Source organism: Panthera uncia, chromosome X (genome assembly GCF_023721935.1).
Source record: "Panthera uncia isolate 11264 chromosome X, Puncia_PCG_1.0, whole genome shotgun sequence".
Lineage (NCBI taxonomy): Eukaryota > Metazoa > Chordata > Mammalia > Carnivora > Felidae > Panthera > Panthera uncia.
Window position 1 is genome coordinate 109,878,561 of NC_064817.1, and position 27,168 is coordinate 109,905,728.

The 27,168-nt window shown below is 47.4% G+C and overlaps 1 protein-coding gene across 1 annotated transcript in view; it reads right to left on the reverse strand.

The window, feature by feature from the left end:
* Positions 1-8,762, reverse strand: part of FGF13 (fibroblast growth factor 13) — a 445,977-nt gene extending 437,215 nt beyond the window's left edge. The window contains exon 1 of the mRNA XM_049644371.1: positions 8,516-8,762. Within this exon, the coding sequence (XP_049500328.1) occupies positions 8,516-8,564 (49 nt within the window). The 5' untranslated portion in view covers positions 8,565-8,762. The remainder of the gene's footprint in view (positions 1-8,515) is intronic.
* Between the last annotated feature and the right edge of the window lie 18,406 nt (positions 8,763-27,168).

The window sequence follows — 27,168 nt, forward strand, 5'->3', positions numbered from 1 at the left end:
GGGGGGCACGGCCGGCCGCCGCCGCCTGGAAGGAGCTTCGTCATGCCCGGCGCCCGAGCAGCGCCTCGCCAAGTTTCACCTTCGGTGACACAACTTTTCCGTGTTTCTTTTTTAGGCAGCCGCCACATCACGAGGCTAATGAGCACACTGAGGTCTGTAATAAAGCCGCCGGCCAGGTCCGCGGCGACCGAGGGACGCGGGTAACCAGAACGGTCAGGGCTACGGTCCGGGCTCCCCCCCCCCAGCTAGTCGCAAAACAAATACTCCCCGGACCGACCGCATCGAGGAGCGTCCGGCCCTGCTTCCAGCAGAACGGCTCTCACATCGTTCGCTGCGCTCGGGAAACCACGCGCAAATCCCAGAGCTCTTGGAAGTCTTAATGTTCAACCCCACCCCCACCCCACCCCGCCAGGGGACAGGCAGGCACACACACAGAGAATCAAAGGCAAAGGCAAAATAAGCAGGTCAATTCACAATACTTTCAAAGTCATGCTTGAAAGGAGATTCTGAAAATATCTATAGGCATATTCAAGAACTGCGCTCAGCCTGCCTTCTTTGGGTTGTTTACTTCTACTTTTAACAGCAAGCTAAATATTTTAGGAACTCGATCTGTTTACTCACCACCCCCCCCCCACCCTGGTTCAAGAGCAGTAGAAATGCTACCTCCACAATTCGGAGGGATTTTTGAGAAGCGGGTTTCACGTTTGTTATTCAACTTACCTATAACCACGCAATACACCCCTCGCCGTTAATTACGGCTGTTAAACACGGGTTCCGCAGAACAGCAACTACATGCTTCCGAACTTTGAGAACTATAATTAATATGCTCGTTCAAGGCGTGTGTCTCCATTAACGAGATATATTTTTGGAAATATTATCTAACTGAAGGCAGCATAAATAGTATAAAAAGTAAAGCTCACACTTTTTTTGTATTTTTTCCATTTAAAATGAGTTACATAATAAGTAGTGAAAAGCCTCTTCCACGGAGCTACCCTTTTAAGGGGTGGATTTCTTCACTCAAGTCAATATAGCTATCAAGGGAGAAAATCCAGAAATGAGAATCCTCCAATGCGCCCAGCATCCCCTAAGGAACCTCATTCAGTTAATGAAACCACTGACATCTGTTGACAAGAAAAGGAGGGGGGAGAAAAGAGGAGAGGGAGGGAGGGAGAGGGAATAGGGTAGGGGTGAGAAAGAGAAGGAACTGAGACAGGATTCTGACAAGAGACAGACTGAAAGCGTATGCCATGTAACAGGGGGAAAAAAATAAACAATTGCGAGTTTTACCCAGCAGCGAATTCAGAGGAAGTGTAATCTTTAGAACATAGGTGAAGCAAGTTCCCAGACGCAGCTCTGGAGCAAAGCACCATTATTTTCAAACTGACGGCTGCTTAAGTCTTAAAACTCGCAGTCAGGACCAACTGAAGGAAGACACACAATGAAAAGTAAAAAGGCAGGATGTCCAAGGCCAAAGAGAATGAAGGGCAACCCCAAGGCAGGGCGGGGTTTCTCTCATCTCTGTGCACCCAGGGCCCAGCACAGTGCCTGGTAGGGAAAAGTCACTCAGCAGATGTTCAGAGATTCATGCAGCTGCACAAAAACCGCAGCCCTGGAGCAATCATGCGTGCATGTATAGGCACACTCTTCCTAATCATGTCCACACTGGCCAACAGGAAGTCATTTTGTCTCTGTGCAAACCTGTGATTAGAAAAGAATCACCTGTGATGCCTAGGGAGCGCTATGACACAGGGTTTAAGAGGTGGATTTGAAGTCGGTCAGACCTGGCTCAAACCCTCTACCGTCTTGCTAGCTAAGTGACCTCAGGTGGGCCTCGGTCTCTGAGGCTCAGTTTTCTCTTCTGTCAAATGGGAGTGATTATAGGGCATATACCTATCCTGGATAGACTGTTAGGAAGAATGCAGGAGATTTCGCGTCAAATCCCTTCGTGCTTAGAAAAACTGTTAAGACCCTAACCAAAATTATGTCTCCAACCAACCAAGGTGTCTGAAAGTCAACCAGAGACGGTAATTCCTTAAGCTCTGCCTCTGGCAATCCTTAATGAAGATGTAAGTATCCCCAGGCATCTATCGGATTAAGCCACAGGGAGACAGAGACAGAGCCTTTCTCTAACACACAGCTTTCTGATCTGACAATAAACTGGAAATGAACATAGCACAGTACCAAGGAGTTTTGGTACCTGCATTGCACCCTCATTCACTAATCACTACAACGCCAGTCACTGTGTTAGGTCCCACCCACGACCTATGTGACCTCGTCACGCTATGTTCGATCTGTAAGCTTCACTTTCTCATCTCTGAGTCCGCAAACACTAATCACTACTTTGTTTGGCTGTCATGAGGATTAAATGGGACATACGTAAAAATAATACATGGCTGCTAAATAAGCACTCGATAATTTAGAAGCTACTATAATCATAACTGTGATCAGTACTGGCGCTGCTATTAAATGCTGAATCAAACCTATCCCTGCTTAAAGGAGATCCTCATCTGGCCAAGATCATTCCACAAGTACTCCTCATGGGCCTGCCAAGTCCAAGACCCTGTTGAGTGCCCTGGTGGGGGGCGGGGGAGGGGGGCTCCCAAGAAACCAGAGAAAGGGTGTTAAGTAGGTCCTGAAAGGAGAGGTGACTAGGTGGCAGAAACAAAGACTGCATACTGCTTGATTCCATTTATATGAAATTCGATAACAGGCAAAACTAAAACAGGGTGACCGAAATCAAAAGAGAAGTTGCCTCTGAAGAGGGAATGACGAGAAAAGAACACGCGAGAACCCTCTGGGGTGCTGAAAACCTTCTAGATTTTGATTTTGATGCTCATTACATGGGTGTAAACATTTGTCAAAGTTAATCAAGACGCACACTTAAGATCTGTGTATGGTACTGTGTATAATCTTCAATTACACAAAAGGAAATTGAGTTCATAATTTTTTTTTTTTTTAAATTAACTCTTTTCCAGTTTGGCCTCTGACCAGGCCTGCCTTTCATCGGAAGATTTTTTTTTTTTTTTCCTTTCTTCCTCAGCCCTCCTGACAGGATCCAGAAAGAACACACATGCTGAGAATTCCTTTAGGCCAAAGAGGGACTGTGCAAACCAAATCTGAGGTCTGTGCGGAAGGGTGAGGGCAGGCGGGCCAGGCAAGCAACCGGACTCATTCCAGCCCAACTGCACCTCCTAGGATATCAACCCAAACCTTCCACCAACAGAAGCCGGGGGTGCTGCCAGAGTTTAAAAGAATCAGGGACACCTACTACCCTCTGCCCTTTGCCTATGGAGGTCATTAGCCAGTGGCACGAATACCATTTCCATTTGAAAATCAATACTAAAAGCAATTTCGAAGGGCAGAGGCAGAGTAGGGCCTGGGGACTGCCTTTACCTCCAGTAATCCCAACATACGGGGTCATCGTAATTGGCGCTTCATGTCTGTTACAAACCCAGGTCCTTAATAGAATAGTCCCCATTTCCATCATACCCCGAGAATCAAGAACTTCTCTCCTATCTAAGAGGAAACTCCCATGTTCAGAGTTAATACCCTGGAAAACACTGCTTTAGAGAAAAAATAAACAACCTGCCAACTCAAGGCGAAATTAGACCCGCAGGCCGGAGAGGTGGTCATAATGATTGCTATATACTATTTCACCTTCTGCAGGAAATTAACGCATTTACCCAGAAATCCACATCCCTGATGAATGTTTCATCAAGATATGGCATTCACCAAAGTGACAAGAATGCCGCATTAAAAAGATGTCAGAAATCCGATTCAAGTGCGTTTGTAGAACCAGTATATCGCAAACAGATAAGCTACATGAGAAGTTGGCGCGGACTAAGGTGAATCACGTTACTCAGTACAACAAACGTGAAATCCACTCCTCAGCCTGTGCTGAGAAATCCTGGGGCTAATGTGTCTTCTGGAGAGGCAAACAGAAATTGGTGACTGTCGACAATGATTTATGCAGACGTCTGTCTCCTCTACTAAATACTAAAACCACAGTATGTGCCGAATCTTTACATTTCAAAGAGCGTGTTAGCTTTGGCAAGGTAAGAGATGTGGGGGATGCCCTCCACCCGAAGTATTTTTAACTCATGGGGTTTTTTTTTTTCTCTCCCTGAATTGTTTAATCGTGGCAATTATTTTCTATTCCTTTCAAATTTCTCAACTCCAAAAATATAAGCCATAACGAAGCAGACACTAGAAAGCCTTTTTATTGGATATATTTGAGGAGCTCCAACACATTCCGGTCGTTCCGTGTTGATTGTAATTCCCAGAATGAGGAGTTGATTTGAACATGAAGCAGCACAGCTGCAAAGAGACCATGTCCCAACTTGAAGCTGCTAAGGAAGAGCACTGGGGAGCGTGATGTGTCTTCTGCACCTATCCCCAAGAAGAGACGAACGTTCCTGATTCGAGATCTCCCTGGCCACACACCCTCACCGAGGCGGTGATCACTTTCGGCATAGAAGAAAACATGGCGTTTATGACACTCCATAAAACCACTGGTCCGTGATGATTTATTCACAAGGTGAAAAAACAGGTCCCTACACAAGCAAGAGGTAGATTATGGTTGTTCGTTTTTCAATAAGAGGTCACCAACGTCATGATTTCTTGTGGGTAAGATACCTCTAAACACCTGCTTCGCTGGGCCCACATCCGAGAAAGACACTTGACAGAAGTGATTACAGTAATCCACCAAGACCAAGATGATCTTTTGGAATGGCATTCGGGGTTCAATACTTGACATGCTGGCTGCCTGACCACAATGCCCTGTCCTTAGGAATGGTTAGAGACGCTATTGGAAAGGGCCAGGAAGGGAGGAGAAAATAAGCCGTGCCTGTAAATGCACGCTGGCACCACAATCCATTATAGCAACAGCTGTGCAAGTGGCTTCTTGGACTATGTGTGGAATTGTCCTCCATCACCAGCCTGACGCCAGACCATCTCACCAAGAGAATCCACAGCCCACGTCCCGTGGCCTTGAAACTCGCCTGGCTGAGATGGCTCTCCATAAGCACAAGGGGGGAAAGGTGGTTCAAAAAACACACCCAACTCCCGGCAGGTAATTGCAAGCCAAATGGCACTTTGGAAATCAAGAGTTGGCTAGCACTTTTACTCAGTCCAGGGATGATTTGGTGTTATCTGTAGCAGGCTACATGTTTTCTGAATGCCACAGAACACAGTTGCAATAAACCAGACACAGCCTCAACCGAGTGCTTTTCCAAGAGAGAACTGCCGAAAAGATTTTATGTGACAGGGTAGAGAAGGGTGAGTCAAAGCTAAGTGAATATCCACTTCCACAAACAAATGTTATGCTTTCTTCTTCCCTGAAATGGAAACAGGTCCTCCTGTTCAGAAGCTGAGTGCTACTAGCTATATACACATCTGCCAACGTAAAACTTCATGCAAAGCCGAAATAAATGCAGGAAAGGTGATATGCTACACAAGAGGCCATTTTAACAGTTTCAAACAGAATCGAGATTCCCCCCCCCTCCCCACCACCCACAAAAGAGGACAGACTATCTTGTCTGGCTACGTTACCGAAAAGATTATGGAAAAGATCATGGCCCATCGCTGAGACTGGTCTTAACCCCAACGAGTTGAAAAAAACATCATTTAAAGACAATTGGCAATTTATGTGCTCTGAAAGCCCTATTTCATTCAGCAGCACAAAATAACTTACTGATTACCTACTATCTGTGCTTTCAAAACTCTGGAAACACTATAATCTACTATAATCTTCTATGTAGTTACGATAGGCTGTGGGCATGAACCCCAAATGATGGGGTGGGAGGCTGAATTTAAATGAACAGTAGGCTCTGAAAACAGATTATGAAATTCATTCAAATGACTGACTTGATTCCATCATCTGTCACACTGTTGTTCGAAATCAAATGTGTGTATATTCAAAGTATCTGTTAAATGTTCAATCCTACATCTCGCCATGTTGCAAAGGGTGTGCACGTGAGTTTCCTAAACTTAAAAAAAATCAAAAATGGCCCATACGTAGGAAATTTGTAAATAACCAAACCTCTTTATGAAGATGGTCAGAAAACTTTCTCGGGTAAAAATAGAGCTGGTATCTTTCGTCTCTAACGGAAAAAGTAGTCTTCAAAATCTGGTAGGGTAAGGCTTTTAACATACTTGAAAGGAGAAAATACTAACGAGTATTACGCACTGGCTATTTTCAAAATGCTCTAAATTCAACAACCAACGGAGGCAAAAATGGGACTTCGGCTCTCAGCAGCCATAAGATTCCCATCTCCTAGGGAAAGGTAACTCCCTTCTTAAAAGTTGCCTTATCAAATTACTTTAATTTCTTCTAATTACAACCATAATTCCAAATGCTAATTACATAATTCCTGCAGAGAGGTATTCGGTTTCAAATGTGGTGAGTCAACATGAGAAAATGTTATGACATACGCCTAGTAAAAATTTTCACCATGGAGTTACAAAAACCTGTCCTAATGTTTCCAGACCTGTTACTCCATTCTGGACGGTTGGAAATTACATTCCTAAACCACCAACTCACTTTCCACGAGTGAATTTGGATTCAGGGTCCTCCCAAAGGTCACCTGAAATAAACCTTAGGTAACCACCTGCTGGAAATCAGTAACCAAAGTTCCAGAAACAAACCTGAAATACTCCCAGCTTCAGAAAGGAAATCACTTCCCTAGATCAATGTGGTGCTACAATCTTCTTCCATTGTGGTTACCTCTCTGGGTCCTGGTTACCTCTCTGGGTCCTCATCGCAAAACAAAACCTTTTAACAACTCTGAAGTCATTTTCTCTTAAAGGTACAAATGCCCGTTTAAGACAAACCACAATTAGGAAAGCTCTGGAAATGCACACTCAAGAGTTCCACTCTCTAAGTGACTGTTTCAATTCATCTGCGCACCTCCAACAGCCAGCAGCTATGAGCGGGTCCGAAGGGGCTGAACTCTAGCCTTGAGCCAGGCCAGTGGCAACACAGACCCTTAGGACAACGGATCTATACTCCCTACAAACTTCCGGGCCTTTCTTCAACGCTTCGCCTAGTGGGAAGAGATCGACTCCATTTAGAAACAAGGATAAAGGCCCTGAGCTGAAGACTTTGACAACTTTCAGCGGGGGAGGGCTGGTGCTGCCCTAGAATCTCCCGGGAAAGCAAGCTCTGAGATGGGGAGAGGCGAGAAGGAGGAGATGAGAAAAAGGAATAGGGACAGGAGTGGGAGGGAAGGGGGCCCCAGGGTGCAGGGAGGGATTAGGGCCCCGTGAACGAAAGGTGGGGCTCCCTCGCTGCAGCCCCACTTCCGCAGCGTGGACCCTGGACTCGGTGTGGGTCGCTGCGGTTCAGCGTGCCTGGGGCCCTCCGAGCCGGTCCGACCCGCTCCAGTGTCTCCTCTATAGCCATTCCGGACACTTGAGTCCAAGGCACCTGCCTTTTCCCAACTGCTCTTACCACACCCCTCTCTGCGCCTCTCCCTGCACGCGGGTCTCCAAGGATGCTACCTCCAGTTTACGTCCCTGAGCCAAGCCGGGTCCTTAGCAAGGCAACAGCTAACGCTGGCGGGGGTCGGGGCGGGGGTCGGGGCGGGCGAGGGAGACCACCCCCCCCCTTCCTTCTGAGTTCTCCCCAGTGTGAGCCCTTCTCTGCTGCGCCTCCCCAACCCGCCGGTGGGAGGCCCCAGGCCAAGACGCACACTCCGGGGGACCGGCGGCCGGGAGCCCCGGGCCAGGTGGCTGAACCCCAGACAGCGGAGGGAGGGGACTCCCCCCTCCCGCGGAGGCCCGCTCCCGCTGGGCACTAGTGGCGAGGGGACAACAGCCTTTGTTCTCCCGGGGCTTGGCGAGGCTGCGCTGCCGAGGCGCAGCGCGGGCGGCGCCGGGGCACCCGGATTGCTCACTTTTGCACGCGGCGTGTCGAAGGTTGCAAGCTCCCGCCTTCTGGGGAGGGGGTAGAGGCTTGGGGAGTAGGGGGTGTGAGGGGGAAAGGAGCGTGGGGGGAGGGGTCTCGCGTCTCGGCCAGGCTCTTTGTTTGCATTGGGGGCGGGGAGAGGGGGTTGGAGGTGGATTGGAGCTTAGGTCTGTGAGAGTGGGGCAGATTCCTGAGTATGTCACCATGTTGCACCCGCGCAGCACACATAATGCACACTCGCGCACACGCACACACAGGCACTCGCACGGATAGGCGGCCGGCCGGCAGCAGGCAGCGCTGTTCCCGGCGCTCCGGGCTGCAGCAGCTCCGGCCGCCCGCAGCGCCACCACGGTGCGTCCAGAGGGGGAGTGGAAGAGGCTGGAGGCACTCGCGGGGCGACAATTCCACGAGGAAGGAGGGAAAGTGGTGCGACCCCAGCCCCCCTCCCCCAGCGGCCCGGCCCCCCTTTCTCGCCCGGGGTCGCAGAGGTCACGGGCAGCTTAGGCTCCGGCACGGAGGCAGGGAGGCAGCGAGCCGCCGAAGGGCGGCGCGCACGCGAAGGGGCGAGGGAAACCAAGGGAAGGGAAGCCGGCGGGCGGGCTGGCTTACCCTTAGAAGCATCTTTCTCCTCTTTGGGCTTGGTCACCTTTCCACTCATAGATCCCAGCTTGCTTGACAAGGGTCGCCCAGGAGACGGAAGTCCTCGCCGAGCGGGCCGGACTTCGGAGAGTGCTTAGGGCGGCAAGTCGCGACCGCAGCCTCCCCTCGGTGTGGCTCGGGGCGGGATCCGCTTTTCCCCCACCGCTACCGCTGCCGCCGCCGCCGCCGCCGCCGCCGCTGCCTACGAGAGAGTGGGGAGGAAAGGAGAGGGGTGAAGGAGGAGCCGCCGTCGCCGCCGCCGCCGCCGCCGCCGCCGCCGCCGCCGCTGCGAGCCCGATCGGCCGGCCGCGGGAGGAGCCGCTCGCCTGGCTCCAGAAGTGAAGAGACAAAGCGGCGCGGCGCTCCCTCCGCGCCCCGCGCCCGCCGCGCCCGCCCAGGGCCGCGCTCGCAACCCCCGGGGCCGCCGGGAGGTGCGGCCGGGACTCCCGGCTCCGCCGCCGGCCTCCCCGGGCTCCGCGCGGGCCGCTCGCCGGGCCGGCGCGGGCCGCGCGGGGAATCGCCCGGGTGGGCTGCCCGCGCGCCGGCGGGCTGCTCTCCCTCGCCCCCTCCCCCCCCCACCTCCCGATCCGCTGCGGGCCGCCAACTCCATCAAAATAAAGACCCGAGGAAGGCTGAAAACAATCAAAACGAAGACGAAAATATTCACTTAAAAATAACGAGCCTCCCCGAAAGGGAAATGTTTGAACATGTGATGAGCAACGTGTGAGCCTGTTACACCGCAGAGCCGCGCAGCTCGTCGCCCGCGGGGAACCGAGAGGGGAGGGTCGCCCCTTTCTTTCTGTTCCGTCCGTCTGCAGGTTGCTATTCTTTTGCCCCCAGGGGGGACCCGAGCGGCTCGCGGGCGGAGGAGCGGGAACCGATGGCCCTTACCTGCTCTCTCCCTCCACCCACACCCCCTCGGAGCTCGCCCGCTCCCTCGCTCGCGCTCTCCTTCCCCAGAACTCTCCGGTCCCAGAGAGCCGCGAATTCAGCCCGCGGCGCCTTCTATATAAACGGCAAGGTGTGGGCACGCGGGGGGGCGGGGGCCGGCGAGGGCGGGGCCCGCACGGAGCCGCCTGCCGGCTGTAGTAAAAGGAGAGCTCGGCAGGGGCGCGCCGACGTCAGCCGCCGGTTGGCAAAACCCCGGCGAGCCCGGCGGAGAGCGGGCGAGCGTGGCGGCCGGGCGTCCCCGGGCCCCCCGCCCCGGGCGGGCAGGGCCTGCGGGCGCCGCCGGAGCGGGCTCGCGCTCCGGGGCCGCGGAGATCGAAGCCCGGCGCCCCCCGCCCCACCCGCCGCCCCGGTTAGCCCCTCTGCTCCCCGGGCCCGCGCTAGTCGCCACCTACACTTTGGGGACTCCGGCTGTCGGCAAGTGCCCGCACCGAGCGGTGGAATCTCAGTCCGGGAGGGAAGTCGGCGACTCCTCGCCTCCGGCCGGCCGCCCAAGTTGAGGCAGCCGGGCTCTCCCCGGCAGGGAGAAGGGCGCGCTGGGATCTGGGTGTCACTGGGGCAGAGAGTGAAACTGACCGCGGCGGCTGCCACCTCCCACCCCCACCTCCACCCCCACACGCAGGCCCCTCCTCCTAGGGCTGAGCGCTCTGGTTGGCAAACTGGGCGCAAAAGAGCGCCCACCATGCAGGAGAGCCAGCCCCAACCAAACGGAGTGAGGTGGCAACTGGGAGCGAGTGCTGGAGAGGGAGGAGTGGGGTGGCACGTCGCCTGGGGCACGCCGGTGACAAAACGCGGGGAAGGTCCCCGAAGATTTGAACTAGAAGGGAAAACTGCCCGGAAATTGCACCAGAGGCGGCGATTGGGGTGGGAGGAAGACCCAAGGAAAGGGATGGAGAGACGGCGGGAGTCTGGAACGAGCCCTAGGGCGAGCTGGGAAACCCTTTCCGCCCCCTCCCCCACTCATGGCCCCTGTCCGGGCGCGCAGATACCCTGAGGTTCGGGGGCTGGGGTGGGTGGCCCAGCTAACACGACCCGGTCCTCAGAGCCGTCCATTAATCAGACCAGAGGCTCCAGCCTGGCGGAGGAGACTCGGCAGCGACTCCCACGCAGAGAATCCGTTTCCCCTGGTCCCACCCAACTCCACCCGATCCTTAATTCGGTTTCGTTAATGGCATTAAACCAGGCAGAGAAATTATATAGATGGATTAGTCCCACTGAATCCCAAGCGGTAACTCAATTACAAGAGCCTGCTGTGGCTTTCAAGACCAAGAGAGTGGGCTGCGGCCCAAGCCTGCCTGGGTCTAAAGGTCGACAACCTTCGAAACTCAATTTGCAGCCCTCAGTCCTGGGGCTGGGAGGAACTCCAGGTCTGTTTTTCCTGTAAATTATATCTAATAATCTGGAGGCTGATGACACAATGTGATTATCCACCCCAAGCTTGGACCATTAATTAATACCAGTACTTGGGGAAAGGAGGAATTTCTCTTCAAATGACCGGAAATCAAAGGGGGCGGAGACTTGGGGGAGTTCAGAGGAAAGGTCCAGGGGATGCGGGTAGAGTCCTTAGACCGTGGACACCCAACTGTCCATTACCGTGGATTTAGTGCCTATCTTGCGGCCAAGCCGCAGGCTAAAAGCTTTACATCATTATCTTTGTCTTCACAACAGCCCTAGGAAGTGTTGGTACTGTTATTTCCATTTTACAAATGAGAACACTGAGGCTCAGACAGGTTAAGTAAACTTGCCTGGAGGTCACACAGCTGGTAAGTGATGAAGTCTGGAAAAAAAAAAAAAAAAATACAAAACAAAACCAAAGAGCCAAGACAGGAAACAGACGAGTCTCTTCAAACTCTCTTAACGCGCACCCACACACACACCCACACCCACACACCCCTATTGTGTACACATAACATTTTCTTTGTCCACATATCCCCAGTAAGCAACAAGACCTTCTTTGGGGAGAAAGGTCAGTCTCTGTCTTAGGAGATATTAAGCATGATACTTATGTCCATCCCGAGCATCTCAGCTTTCCTGCAATATTAACATTTCCAGGAAAGGTCTTTGCACAGATAAGGCCTCCCCTTTCCCCTCCAAACCCTATCCACCAATGGCACCTCCAGCAAAGGTAACGTTCCTGAAAGTCAGATATATCACCCTGTTCCTCGAAGGACACGAAGAGTTAACATATAAGTAAACCTAGGTTAGTTAATATGACTCGGATGAGTCGAAGAGATGTCTGTTTCAGAGTGTTGGTGGAATCTGTCTACCCACGGACGCAAACGGGTAAAATAAAGTGTCTCTTCACCATAAACCACCCTGCAAAAGAAATAATCAGAAGAAAACAGACACCTCATGCAAGAACCATATAGTGACGTGTGCCCATATGGGGGCAAATCAGGGACATTGTAAATGCATGCATTCATGCCAGAGAGCAAGGATTACGAAGTGCCAGGATAAGCAATCTCGTCTAAACAAAGCTAAAGACCCTACTAGGGAGGTCACAGCCAGGCTCTTTTGCAGAAGCCATGGGGGCTTTCCCCTTTTCAAAGTCCTGTGAGATGTTTCATATTAACAGAATGTTGTGGGTATTGGCTCAGAAAGGCACGCTCCAGTGCCAGCCCCCAAGCTACTTGGTAACCTGGGCTGGTCAGCTGGAAGACGATCTGCCACCTGGGTGAGGGTGTTTAGGGTGTCGTCTGTTCCCCACAACCACGTGGAGTGGTCTTGACGCATCTCAACAAATCCCTGGCTTAGTCGCTAACACTTTCTCTTCCTCACCCAGATCCTTCTGCCCCTTCCCGCCACGGTAGAAGTACCTTCACTTCTCAGCCTAGCAATTGGCAGGACCTGATCCCTTCTCACTGCCTTGTCACTATGGTCGCGTGGTCCTGTCCATCTTGTTTCCGCCCATCCTATGAGAGAGAGCTCCATAGATCTGATAAAACATGGCGCACGGGGGTTATCTGGTGCAGTTGAGTAACTTGGGCCTGGAATGAAAGCAATACGCTAAAGCAAAATGCCGCGTGGCTACACCTCTATAGAGGGCTGGGTGTTTTCCAGAGTAAGGGGCAGAGGCTTGAGTCTTTGGAAGCGAGGTGGAAAAGGTCCTGGGAGTCTCATTCTTTTGGCCCTATCATCGTTCTGGTGTCTGGTTCGTGCCAGTCCCCAATGCCTCAAGACACCGGCCTCTGGATTCCAGGTTTGCTCACTAGAGCTCTGAAAGGCATATCATTTCTGATTCAAACCCTACAGTGTTCATCTATATCACCATTCAAGATTGCTTTTGATCGGGGGTGGGGGGCGCCTGGGTGGCTCAGTCAGTTGAGCATCAGACTCTTGATGTTGGCTCAGGTCATGATCTCACAGTTGGTGATTTCAAGCCCAGCATCGGGCTCTGCACTGAAAGAGTGGAGCCTGCTTGGGATTCTCTCTCTCCCTCTCCCTCTGCCCCTCCTATGCTCTCTCTCTCTCTCACTCAAAACAAACAAACTTAAAAAAAAAAAAAAAGATTGCTTCCAATCGGAATCTTGTTTCGAATTTCTGTGATGAAAGACTTAGGTAAGAATCTCCAAAGATGGTCACTGTGGCAGTTTTAAAACATGGTCACTGGACGATATGACCTCTCCCCTTGATCCTGGGTAGGCTTGTAACTGCTTCGATCTATAGAGTACGGCAGACATGATGTGCTTACTCTTAGACTACATTACCAAAGGCCATGCAGTTTCTGCCAGGCCCTCTTGGGACATCTGTTCTGCGGAAAGCCAGCCAGCCACCTTGCATGAAATCTGCCTACTCTGGGCTCACCGGTTGACCCCGCTAGCTGACAGCCAGCGTTGATCACCAGCCAAGCAAGAGAACCACCCTGGGTGTCCAGCCCAAACCACCACGTGACTGCAGCCCCAGCCGACATCTGATTGCAACCTGGTGAGAGACCCCCTCGGCAGAGAACTCTTCAGTGGAGCCCTTCTCAAATTCCTAGCCCGTAAAGTTCTGAGCAAAATTAAATGGATGTTCTTGGCTGCTAAGTTTTAGGATATTAAGCTATACAGAAACAGCAAGCAACAATTTCTCCTGATCCCGTAGGCCTATGCCACGCCACCCTCTAGAGGTGAAGTCCCCTTGAATCCAGGCTGGCCTCGTGACTTGTTTTTACCCATAGAATGTGGCCGAAGTGATGCTGTGCCAGTTCAAGGCCTCGCCTGCCAAAGATCTGGCAGGTTCTCCTTTTTCCCTGGGGGAAGCCAGGCACCATAAGAAGGCAGATACCCTGAGACCTCTGATGTGAGGAAGCCCAAGGGGGTGATATGGAGACGTCACGGGACGTGAGGAACCTGGCCGATGGCGAGAACAGAACTCCAGACATATGGCCCCAGTCAAGCCAGTCCAGCCAGCTTCCAGCCTTCTGAGCCACGAGGCCCTAGACTTCATGGAGCGAAGAGCCATCTTGCCGCACCCTGTCCAAATTCCTGACCCACAGATTTACGTGCAAAATGGTTGTTTTAAGCCACTCAGTTTTGGGGTGAATCGTTACATACAGAAATAGATCACTGACATGCAAATCCTAGAACCATTTTGGGACCAACATGTCTCCGTTCCTTGGTTTTCTTACAGACTGGAATGGGTTTTTAGAGTGGGTAAAAGTTATAAGACAGAGGGAGGTCAATGATTTATCCAAAAACAGCTTAATACTAAGACCTTTCCAATCTACATAAATGTGGTTTTCTGCCTCTCTTGAAATCGAACATTTGGACCGTTATGATGCAATACTGGGATGCCACTCAAGAATGAACATCTTTAAGGGACACCCGGCTGGCTCAGTCAGAAGAACACACGACTCTTGATCTCAAGGTTTCGAGTTTGAGCACCACGGTAGATGTAGAGATTACTAAACAAAAAAAAAGTAAATAAACTTAAAAAAAAAAAAAAGAATGAACATCTTTAAATGTTTTATCACTTTCCCGTCCAGCGAAGGAGGAAACAATGAGCTACTGCTTGTTCAAGGATTCACTCTGGATCCCCAAGAAGGAACATCACCGGGCAGCATCGGTTTTCCACCCAGGATCTCTAGCATTCCATAGCACGTGGAATCTGCCGGGTCAGGAGGAGCAGGTGCCCTCGATGTTCTCTACATCAGAAATCTCTACATCAGAAACGGAAGACCTAGCCATCATCCCTCCCAGCAAATAACGCACCAAAGACTTCGGGTCACGTCAGTTTCCAGAAGATTTTCAAATAGCCTCATGGTTTTAAATACTGGGTTTCTTGTTTTGTGGTAACGTTTATCCCCATGATGCCACGCTATACTCAAGGCGACCCTGAGTTAGTGGCTGTTATTATCTCCGTTTTCCAGGTGAGGACACCGGCTCAGAGAGGTGAAGGTTGCAGGGAAAAGGGACACGCAGGATTGAGACGCGAGGAGCACCTTCCGCTTCCAAAGCCCCCATCTTTCCACCATAGGACCCTGCGTATTTTGTAAATGCTCTGGAATAATTAGGGCCTCTAAAATTTCCCCAAAGAGAAAGCCAAGCATTACGGCAAGAGCAGAGATCTCGGGGCCCTACTGGGCTTTCATTCATCTCCTGTCAACACCTGCCGTCTGTGTGGTAGATGGGGACAGACGTGTGCCACCCACTTCCTCCGCCGAAGCTTTGCTGGGCCTGCTTTGTGGTTCATCTTCACCCTCTGCCCAACCCTGCCTCCTCCCGCCTTCCTTGCACGGCCACTGACCCCTAATGAATATTTTCCGTCACAAACGTCACCTGCTTCAGACATGGCAGCCTGGGACTGGTCTCTTTTTCCCTCCAACCCTGTCTTTTTTTGTCTAGGCTTTTGACAGAGAGATTCTGAGCATCTTCCCCTTCCTCTGCCAGTTTAAGTGATCCTTTGCCTCCCACTTCCCTATCTTCTTGGGACGTGGCCTGGAGCCTTCTTTGGAGCTCCAGGGTTTGGGGCTTGGATTTCTACCTCCCCGCAGAGCACTGGTCCCCAGCTGGGACTGTAAATAACTGTGAACACTTCAGGGAAAGGAGAGCAACCTGCAGACGGTTAACAAATGCCAAGCTGGGTTTCTAATGAGGAGACACTTGCACCTGCCCTTTCCTTCCCTGGAAACGATTTGTGACCCAGTTGGTGTGACGTGACCCGGCACAGAATGGACATGCGCCTGGCACGTGGTTGGAGGAACTGTGCCTGTGACGGTGCATGTGACTGTACCTGCCACGCTGCAACTAACTGTCTTCTCTGACGGACCGCCCTCCTCAGTCTCCCACTTCTGCCGGGACAACGTCCCGTGCCCTCTCCCACCGCCAGGGTCTAGCACGACTGTTCCCTATGCCTTTCCCCCCATATTTACCCCACTTTGTGACACAGAGCCCCCCTCCTCCTTACATCACCCAGCCCACAGGGATTTTCTCCTGTGGGCTTGTGGAGAGAGTATCTCAGATCCGTGATGGGAGATTTGCTCCACGGCTGCCAGGCCAGCAAGAGGAGCCCCTCTGAGGGTCCCCGCACGCTGTGGAAGGAAAGAGGGAGCCGCATCATTTCTCTTCTTGGCGGGCAGGCACCGGAAGCAGTGGCATCGCAGCGAGACGAATGACCAAAAACAGAGGAGGAAATTCACAGACGGCACTTTATAGAAACTGTCATTTCATCCCCACAACTGTCCCCAAAGCCAGCTATGGCCACCCTTCATTTACAAATAAGGAAAAGAACCGAGAAAGAGCAATTCACCTGTTCTGGTTCCCATGGCTAGTGATTCGCGCTAGCAGGATTTGAACCCAGGCCTCTCGGGTGCAAAAGTCTATGCACCTTGCACTGCCGGATGCTGACGAAGTCAAGAAGGCTCAGGTCCCTGTCTTGCCACTGGTTGGCACGGGCCACAGGATTCTGGAAGACTCCGTGCCTAGTGCGTGAGTAACGCTCTAGCTTTGGTGTTAGCGGACGGGACATCTGTGAGAGCTGTGACAAAGCATACCGGTCGCGAGAGCTACGGCACTGAGGCCAAGGGGAGAGAAGTCTCCAGGCACATCCACAGCCCCACACTGTTATTCTTTGGGCTTCCTCTGGGGGCACTGGGCTACACTGGTGGTTTTCGGCTCAGCTACCACTGCCACTCCCGACTGAGGCCGGAGCCAGGTTTCCCAGAGGCCCCTTCCCTGTGTGCCTCTAGGTTAGTGTGTGCGGCTGAGGCAAACTCGCTGGAGACCGGGAAGGTGGGAATAAAGCAGAAGTCGCTGTTCTTGGGGCGCCCGGGTGGCTCCGGTGGTTGAGCGTCCGACTTCAGCTCGGGTCTTGATCTCACGGTTCAGGAGTTCGAGCCCCGCGCTGGGCTCTGAGCTGACAGTGCAGATCCTGCTTCAGATTCTCTGTCTCCCTCTTTCTGCCCATCCCCCACCCCCCCCCCAAATAAATACACATTAAAAAAAAAAAAAAGAAGTCACTGTTCTCAAGAGGCTGTGATAGACAGCATGGCTTTACAGCTGTCTCTGTGAGATTTCACTTCCTGGTCACCTTCCTGGTGACTTCTCAGAATTCCAGTGAGTTCTGGCTTCCTCACATCCCCCAGTGCCTCCACTTGAAGTTATTACAGACATTTGTCTGATCCTCTGGCTTGAACCTTCTGGAACTTCACTCTCCTAGCTCTTCCCACTGCCACTGCCACTGCCCCTGTGTGTGTGTGTGTGTGCGTGTGTGTGTGTGTGTGTGTGTGTGTGTGAGAGAGAGAGAGAGAGAGAGAGAGAGAGAGAGAGAGAGAGAATGAGTCAGGGAAAGACAGAGAAAGGGGAGAGAAGGAGAATCCTAAGCAGGCTCCGTACTGTCGGCACAAGCCCGATGTGGGGTTCGAACTCACAAACTGAGATCATGACCCGAGCTGAAATCAAGAGTCAGACGCTCGACTGACTGAGCCACCCAGGTGCCCCATCTGTTTTTCTTTGTTTTAAAGAAACCACAGCATGTTCTGGAGAGATGGTGACCCAAGCACGGGTTAGTTCCCATTTCCAGCTCTAAGCTGCCTGTTTCTCCTCAGCCACATGGCTATTGAGGCCTCTGGAGAAGAGCGGGATGTGAAAACCTAGACATTGTGGGAATCTCGCACGAAGAAATGTTGTCAGGCTTTCTTCCTTGAGTGCTGGGCAAAGCCTGGATCTGGTGCCAGAAAGGCTCCGCACAAGGACACCTGGAGATTGGGAAAACAGTATCAGACCTGTGTTTCTGGTCTCCTAGACCTCGGAGGAGTGAAGAAAAAATAAACTAAAGCAACAGACCAGGTCGGTGTAGAGAGGGACCATGTGAAGAGGCCTGGGAAGAAGGTGGCTCCCTACCACTTGAGAGCCGACTAGCACCTGAAAAGCTCTGGGAGATCCCTCCCAGCATCAGCTGGCCCATATGGGCTGATGACAAAATTCTTTACAACCATCTCTGTGGGTCCAGCAACCAACCAGCACCCAGGAAATGGTTGACTAAGCGACATGTGCCTAAAGAAAGATACTGTGGGGAGGAGACACAAATGACAACTTCAACAGCAAGAATAACAATACAGGAACATGTACAGAGATTCAAGTGCAGCCTAAAACTAGGCTTGCTGGAACCACACAACGTGATTCCCCAAATAGCTCAGTAGATGAATAGAAGAGGATGATCGCTGCTGAAGCCCCAAAGAGCAACCTGGAAGAGAAAGGAGAAGAATCACAGAGCACAAGGCCAAAACTGCCACAGGAGGGAAATCATGAAGGAAAACCTAAGAGATGCAGAGATCCTGAAGAAGTCTTCTAGAAGGAGAAGAGGGAAGAGACAGAGGAAAGGCAGTACGTGTTTTTAAGAGATAATAAAAAACTGCTTTTCTGAGTAGAACATATAATGAATTTGAATACATACATAAATAAATAAAGAGTATAATAAGTAACTATAATAAAAATTATATACAATTATATAAATACAAAATTTGAATAAATAATTTTTTCATGCAAAAAAAAGTCACCATTTGGAAGTTAAGGAATATACTCCTGGAGCACCACTGGACCAAAGGGAAATTGCAAACTATCTAGAAAGCAATTAAAAAGAATATTTTAACCCAAAACCTACCCGGCACAGTGAATGCTATACTCAGACAGAAAAAAAATTACATTCTTAAATGTCTTCAGTATTAACGAACAAAGACGAAAAATTAAAGGAACATAGTACTCATCTTTGGATCTTTACGAACGAAGTACAAAGTGAACTAAAAAGAACCAGGAAGGGGCCTTTAACAACAGAAAAGGTGGAATTAATGAAATGATCAGAACTTGTTCACTGGGATGACCAATAAGACAGGTAACCCTCTTCCAAGTCTGATAAAAGAAAAAGAAAGAATAAATATGGACAAGACCGGAAATGGAAAAGTATACATAAAATGGTTACATAATTAGAAAATGACCACATTACATTCTACCTCAGCAAATGTGAAAGCCTAGAGGAAAAGGAAGTTGTTTTGGGAACCAAATTAACCCAACAGGAAGTGCTGAATAGGCCAATGATCACAAAAGAGATGGAAAAAGTGAATAAATATCTACCGCGAAAAGTCATCATAACAAAGTGGTTCATCTGTTTGAATTCAACTTATCTTTAAAACAAGCAATTTCAAGATCATTTAAACTATTCTAGGCCATAAAAAAAGAAGAAAAGCCCCTTCATTCTTTTTTCCCCCCAGCTTTACTGGGATATAATTGGCATGTAACATTGTGTACGTTTAAGGTGTACAATGAGATGATGTGAAACACACATATTACGAAATGTTTACCAAACTAAGGTTAGTTAACCTATCCTTCACCTCACATAATTACCTTTTTGTTGTTGTCGTTATAATGAGAACAATAAGGATCCACTCTCATTGCAATTTTAAAATATATAAAACAGTATTGTTGACCATAGTCCTCTTACTATGCACTAGATCCCTGGAACATATTCACCTTACAACCTAAAGTACTATTTGACCAACATCTAAGTATTTGTCTTTCTGTGTCTGACCTACTTCATTTAGTATAAGGCCATCAACATCCATCCCTGTTATCACAAAAGGCAGGACTTCCTTCTTTTTATGGCCCAATAATACACCATCGTGTATATGTATCCGTATAGAGAGATCTATACGCCATATCTTCTTTTTCCGTTCATTCATCAGTGGACACCTAGCTTGTTTCTATGTCTTGCCCGTTGTGAATAATGCCGCAATGAACATGGAAATGCAGGTACCACTTCAGTAAAGTGATTTCATCTCCTTCAGGTATATACCCAGAAGCGGGATTGCTGGAGCATATGGTACTTCTATCGTTAATTTTTTGAGGAATTTCCATACTGTTTTCCATAGTGCCTGGACCAATATACATTCCCACCAGCAGTGCACCAAAGTTCCCTTTTCTCCACATCCTCACCAGCATTTGTTATCTCTTGTCCTTCTGATACCAGCCTCTCTAACAGATGTGAGGTGGTATTTCATTGTGGTCTTGACTTGTATTTCCATGATTATTAGTGATGTTGAGCACATTTTCACACACCTCTTGGCCACATTTGTACGTCTTCTTTCAAAAAATGCCCATGCGGGTCCTTTACCCATTTTTTAAGTGGATTTTTTTTCTTTTTTTTTTGCTACTGGGCTGTGTGAATTTTTTTTCTACATGGTAGGTATTAACCCCTTATCGGATCTATAGTCTGGAAAGAGTTTCTCCCATTCTGTAGGTTGCCTTTTCATTTGTTGATTGTTTCTTTCACCGTGCACAAGTTTGTAGCTTAATGTGGTCCCGCTTGTTAACGGTTGCTTTTGTTGCCTGTGCGTTTGGTGTCACATCCAAAACAACCACTGCCAAGACTGAGCTCTTGGAGCTTTTTCAAGTTTTACAGTTTCAGGCCTTACAATTAAGTATTTAATCCATTTCAAGTTAATTTCTTGTGAATGGTGTAAGGTAGGGGTCCAACTGCATTTTTGCATAGGAATATCCAGTTTTCCCAACACTATTAATTGAAGAGACTATCCTTTCTCCACGGAGTACTCTTGCCTACCTTGTGGACTCTTGGTTTTGTTCCATTAGTCTGTGTGTCTGTTTTTATGCCAACAGCATACTGTTATGACCAGGAGAGGTTTGTAATACGGTTTGAAATAAGGAAGTGTGAGGCCTCCACCTTTCTTCTTTCTCAAGATTTCTCTTGGCTACTTGTGGTCTTTTGTGGCTGCTAGGATTATCTTTTCCATTTTGTGAAAAATGCCATTGGAATTATTTGATAGGGATAGCACTGAATCGCTAGATGGCTTTGGGTAGTATGTGCATTTTAATAATATTAACTCCTCTGACCCACGAACGTAGGATATCTTTCTATTTATTTGTGTCGCTTATCAATTTCTTTCATCAATGTCTTCTAGTTTTCAGTGTATAGATTTTTGACTTCCTGGGTTAAATTTATTCCTAAGTATTTTATTCTTTTGGATGTTACTGTAAATGTGTTCTTTCTTTTTCAGATAGTTCATTGTTAGTGTAGTGTATAGAAATACAAGTGATTTTTACATGTTGACTTTGTATCCTGAAAATTTACTGATATAAATTATTGGTTCTAAAAGATTTTGATGGAGTTGTTAGGATTTTCTAAATAGAAGATCATGTCATCAGCAAACAGAGGCAATTATATTCCTTCTTTTTCAGTTTGGATGCCCTTTATTACTTTTTCTTGCTTAATTGCTCTGGCCAGGACCGCCAGTACTAAGTTAAAGAGAAGTAGTGGGTGTGGGCACACTTGTCCTATTCCTGATCTTAGCAAAAAGTTTCCAATCTTTCACCTTTGAGTGTGATGTTACCTGTAGGTTTGTCATATGTGGCCTTTATTATGTGGAGATATATTCCTTCTATACACAACCTTTGAGAGGTGTTTTTTTTGTTTTTGTTTTTTTTTTTTACCATGGAAGAATGTTGAATTTTGTCAAATGCTTTTTCTGCATCTATTGAGATAATCATATGACTTTGTCTCTCATTGTATTAATTGATTTCTGTGTGTTGAGCCATACCTGTATCCCAGAGATAAATTCCACTCGATCATCATATATGATCTTTTTAAGGTCCTGTGGAATTCAGTTTGCTAGTATTTCATTGAGAAATTTTGCATCTATACTCATCAAGGATACTGGCCTGTAGTTTTCTTTTCTCATATTACCCTTATCTGCCTTTGTTATCAGGGTACTGCTGGCTTCAAAAAATGAGTTTGGGGGCGCCTGGGTGGCTCAGTCGATTAAGCGTCCGACTTCGGCTCAGGTCATGATCTCGCGGTCCGTGAGTTCGAGCCCCGCATCAGGCTCTGTGCTGACCGCTCAGAGCCTGGAGCCTGTTTTGGATTCTGTGTCTCCCTCTCTCTCTGCCCCTCCCCCATTCATGCTCTGTCTCTCTCTGTCTCAAAAATAAATAAACGTTAAAAAAATAAAAATTGTTTTAAAAAATGAGTTTGGGAGTATTCTATTCTTTGGAAGGGTTTGATGTGAATTGGCATTAATCTTTAAATGTTTGATAGAATTCATGTGTGAGGCTATCTTGTGCAAAGCTTTTCTGTGTCAGGAGGTCTTTTTAAAGTTTATTAATTTTGAGAGAGAGAGAGAAAGGGAGAGAGAGAGAGGGAGGGAGGGAGAGAACACAATCAGGGAAGGGGCAGAGAGAGAGAGAGAGAGAGAGAGAGAGAGAATCCCAAGCAGGCTCCACACAATTAGCATGGAGCCTGACGCAGGGCTCGTACTCACACACTGTAAGATCATGACCTGAGCCAAAATCAAGAGTCGGACACTTAACCAACTGAGCTACCCAACTGCCCCTATGTTGGGAGGTTTTTGATTAATTACTTACTCAATCTTGTTACTTGTTATTGGCCTGGTTAGATTTTCTATTTCCTCATGATTCAGACTTGGTAGGTTGTATGTTTCTAGGAATTCATCCATTTCTTCTAGGTTGTCCAATTTGTTGCCATGTAATTGTTCACAGTAGTCTCTTATGACCCTTTGGATTTCTGTGGTATTGGTTGTAATGCTTCTTCTTTCACGTATAAGTTTATTTACTTGAGTCCTCTATTTTTCTTGGTAAGTCCAGATAAAAGTTTGTGACATTTTTTTTTTTACCTTTTCAAAAAAACAGCTCTTAGTTTCATTGATATTTTTAATTATTTTTCTATTCTCTATTTCATTTACTTCTGCTTTGATCGTTATTATCTCCTTCCTCTGCTAATTTTGGGCTTCGTTTGTTCTTGTTATTGTAGTTCCTTGAAGTGGAAAGTTAGGCTGTTTGAGATCTTTCTTTTTTCTTAATGTAGGCATTTATTACTATTAACTTCCCACTTAGCACAGCTTCTGCCACATCTCCTAAGTCTCGGTATACTGTGTTTTACATTTTCACATTTGTTTCCAGATATTTTTAGATTTCTCTTTTGATTTCACCTGTGGCCCTACTGGTTGTTCAGGAGTATGTTGTTTAATTTCCACATATTTGTGAATTTTCCAGTTTTCCTCCTGTCATTGATTCCTAGTCTCATACCATTGTGGTTGGAAATGATACTTGGTAGGATTTTAATCTTATGAAATCTGCCAAGATTTGTTTTGTGACATAGCACATGATCTATCCTGAATAATGTTCCTTGTGCACTTGACAAAAACGTGTATTCTGCTGCTGTTGGATACAATGTTCTATATATGTCTTTTAGGTGCGTTTGGTCTAAAGTATAATTCAAGTCCAATGTTTCCTTATTGATTTTCTGCCTAGATGATCTATTCTCTGTGAAAGTGGGGTACTAAATTCCCCCCACTATTACTGTATTATTAGCTATAACATCCCTCAGATCTCTTAGAATTTGCCTAATAAATTTAGGTACTCTAATGGTGGCTGCATGTAGAATTGTCATATCCTCTCAACGAATTGACCCCTGTACCATTATATAATGATCTTCTTTGTCTCCTGTTACAGTGTTTAACTTAAAGTCTGCCCATTCTCTCTTTTGGAATGTCCTTTACCACCCGTTCCCTTTGAGCCTATGAGTGTCCTAAAACTGAAATAAGTCTCTTGTAGGCAGCATATGCTTGGGTCTCGATTTTTTTGTCCATTCATCCCCTCTATGCCTTTTGATTAGAGAATTGAATCCAATTCCATTTCAAGTAGCTACTGATAGGTAAGGAATAACCATTGCAATCTTGTTAACTGTTTTCTGGCTCTTGTATAGTTCCTTTGTTTCTTTCTTCCTGTCTTGCCGTCTTCCTTTGTGTACTGATGATTTTCTTTTAAAGTTTATCTTATTTATTTTGAGAGAGAGAGAGAGAGAGAGAGCTGGGAAGGGGCAGAAAGAGAGGGAGAGAGAGAATCCCAAGCGGGCTCTACACTGTCAGCACAGAGCCCGACACGGGGCTCAGTCCCGTGAACTGTGAAATCATGACCTCAGCCAAAACCAAGAGCTGGATGCTTAACTGACTGAGCCATCCAGGCGCCCCAATTGATGCTTTTTCTACAGCAGTATATTTTCATTTCCTTCTCCTGTGTGTACCTATTATAAGTTTTTGTTTTGTGGTTACCCTGAGGTTTACTTAAAACATCTTATCGATACAGGTGATTTTGGAACTTCTGCCATCAGTAAGATGTACATTCCCCTGCCCCTTAATTTTGGAATAAGCCAAATGACTTTGGGTGAATAAAATGAGGCAGAAGTGTGCCACTCCCCAGACTATGCCTTAAGAGTCTTTATGCATTTCCACCTTCCTTCCTGTGCTTCTGCAATCACTCTGACACTAACCTGGCCAGCCTACCTGCCCTGGTGGGAGAATGAGAGTTACCTGGCCCAGAGCTGCTCCAGCCACAAAAGCTGAAGCAAAGCAGCCTCGAGAGGCCGACAGACCCAGAGTGCCAAGCAGAGCCACTAAGCCAAGTCCACACCAGATCAGCCGGACCCCAACTAACTTGAAGAAAACTTGAGCAATTACCAATGATTGCTGTTTTTGAAGCCACCGAGGCTGTGGCTGGTTTGTTTTACAGAAATTACTAAGTGGCATACAGGACTACATTTGGAAATGCAAAGGCAGTTCGGTATGAGCAGATCTATCAACAGAATTCATTATATCAGTAAACTGAAGAGGAATATCATAGGAATAATGATATCAAGAAAGGCTTAAAAGAATGGATAAATTCAGCCGCATTCCTAATACATCTTGCAAATAAATAGAATTAGAAGAGAATTTCTTAAAATGATATAGACTGTCGACCAAAAACAGATGCGAAATACTATTCCAAATGGCAAAACACTGACCTGTTAAATAAAATACTGAAGGAGACAAGAATTCCTCCCATCCCTATTATTATTCAACATTGTCTCAGAGAGTCTAGCTCATAACAAAAGACCCTCCCCCCAGAAATAAAGAACTAATATAAACATCAGAAAAGACATCGATTTCTTCATCTGCTGATGGTATATTTCTACAGCTTGACAAACCACTATAGTAAAAGCCGTGAGACTTACTTAGAGCATTTGGTATGGTAAATACAAGGTTACTATACAAAACAGTGTTTCTCTACTCAAGCAATCAAAACCACGAAATGAAAATAGGAGAAGTTATATTCAAAATAATGAAAAAAGCCTATATAATACACAGGACTAAATTTAACAAGAAAAGCATCAGACCAGTGTGAAGAAGACAGCAGTAGCTTACTGAAGGACATAAAGCGAAATCTGACAAAAAGGAATAAATGAAAAAACCGTAAGACTTTATATCATAAAATTTTAATTCTCGCAAAATCAATATTTTTAATCCAATTAAAATTCTCAGCATGGGGCACCTGGGTGGCTCAGTCAGTTGAGCGTCCGACTTCGGCTCAGGTCATGATCTCACAGTCTGTGAGTTCGAGCCCCGTGTCGGGCTCTGTGCTGACAGCTCAGGGCCTGGAGCCTGCTTCAGATTCTGTCTCCCCCTCTCTCTCTGACCCTCCCCCGTTCCTGCTCTGTCTCTCTCTGTCTCAAAAATAAATAAACATTAAAAAAAATTCTCAGCATGATTTTTCAAGAGAAAAAGAGGGCATTTATTTATATGCACAATCTTAATACTTATCCAGAAGAATTAAACCCTAAGAATAGCCATGAGAAATGAGGATAATGAGACGGACGCATCTCAGGCCAGATATCATACCCTAAAGCCACCATAATCAAGTCAACACGTGGTAGTGGCATAGGAATAATAGGCAATTAGATCGGAGAATAAAATAGAGAATGTGGAATCGAATTCCATGCATAAGCATTTAATACATAGTCAAAGTGGTGTTTCATTTCAGTGGGGAAAAGCTGGACTGTTAATGAACACTATGGATGTAACTGGATATTAATTTGGAAAAAAAATATGTCATTGAACGTATGTTTTACGCCAACTCAATACAGTTTCCGGATAAAGACATATTTACATACGGAAACAGTAAAAGTCCTGCCAGAAAACCTGGGAAATGACACGCACAACCTAGGAGTAACGATACCCTCTTAACCAATCCTTAAAACCCAGAAGTTAGAAGAGAAACTGGACTGTATACAATTGTTTTTTTACAACTTTGGCACAAGGCACAATGGTTAAAATAAAACAGGAAATGGGAAACATAGCTGCAGGCAAAGCATAGATGAGGGGCTTATACCTATACCGTACAGGGAGCTCTTACAAATTGACAAGGAAAAACAACGAATTCCAAAAATAGGCAGAGCACGTGAAGAATCACTTCACGGATGAAGCGAATCCAAATGGCCACCAGTTTTAAAAAATGCTCGAATTCCTGAGTAGCCAGAGAAACTCAATTGTGAAGTAACAACGAGATGACACTCTTCACCCGTAGAACTGTTAAAATTTACAAAGAGTAGTGAAAAAATAAAAAAGAGTAGTAAAATCAGCTGTGGGTGGGATTGTAGGCAAAGCTATACGCCCATGCATTGCTGGTGGAATTATGCGTTTGTTACATGCTTTTTAAAAAAAATTTAATTTTTATTTATTGATTTTTTTTTAGAGAGAGAGGGAAAGCACACGAACACAAGTGGGGGAGAGGGGCAGAGGGAGGAAGAGAGAGAGAATCTTAAGCAGACTCCACGCTCAGTGTGGAGCCCGATGCGGGTCTCGATCCCACGACCCTGGGATCGTGACCTGAGCCGAAATCAAGAGTCAGACGCTCAACCGACTGAACCACCCAGGCTTTTTAAAAAGCAATGTGGCAACGTTTAGTGAAATTAAAAACAACATATATACACCCTTCAACCCTGCTACTCCATTCTTGGACATTTTTCCCAGCATAGGAAAAACAAGCTCACGTAAGGGTGCATGTATAAAGGCGTTTATTGCGATGTTGCTCTCTAGTGACAAAATAAACGGAAGCGAAGTAAATGCCCGCTAAAAATCAAATGGTTGGATAAACTGTTCTCCATCTACATCACAAAATCCTGTGCCACCATGAAAAAAATGAAATGGAACAAGTGCGGCTGATTTGTAGGTTTTGCTGAACGGGAGTGGTAGCCACGGTGACCATAGCAAACACTCACATAGAGTCAGGTTTTAAGTGCTTAACGTGCCTCGACGCACCGAATCCTCACGGCAATCCTACGAGATAGGTAGTATTATCATCCTCAGTTTCTAGAGGGGGAAACCGAAGCCCTATGGTCACATAGCTAGTAAATGGCAA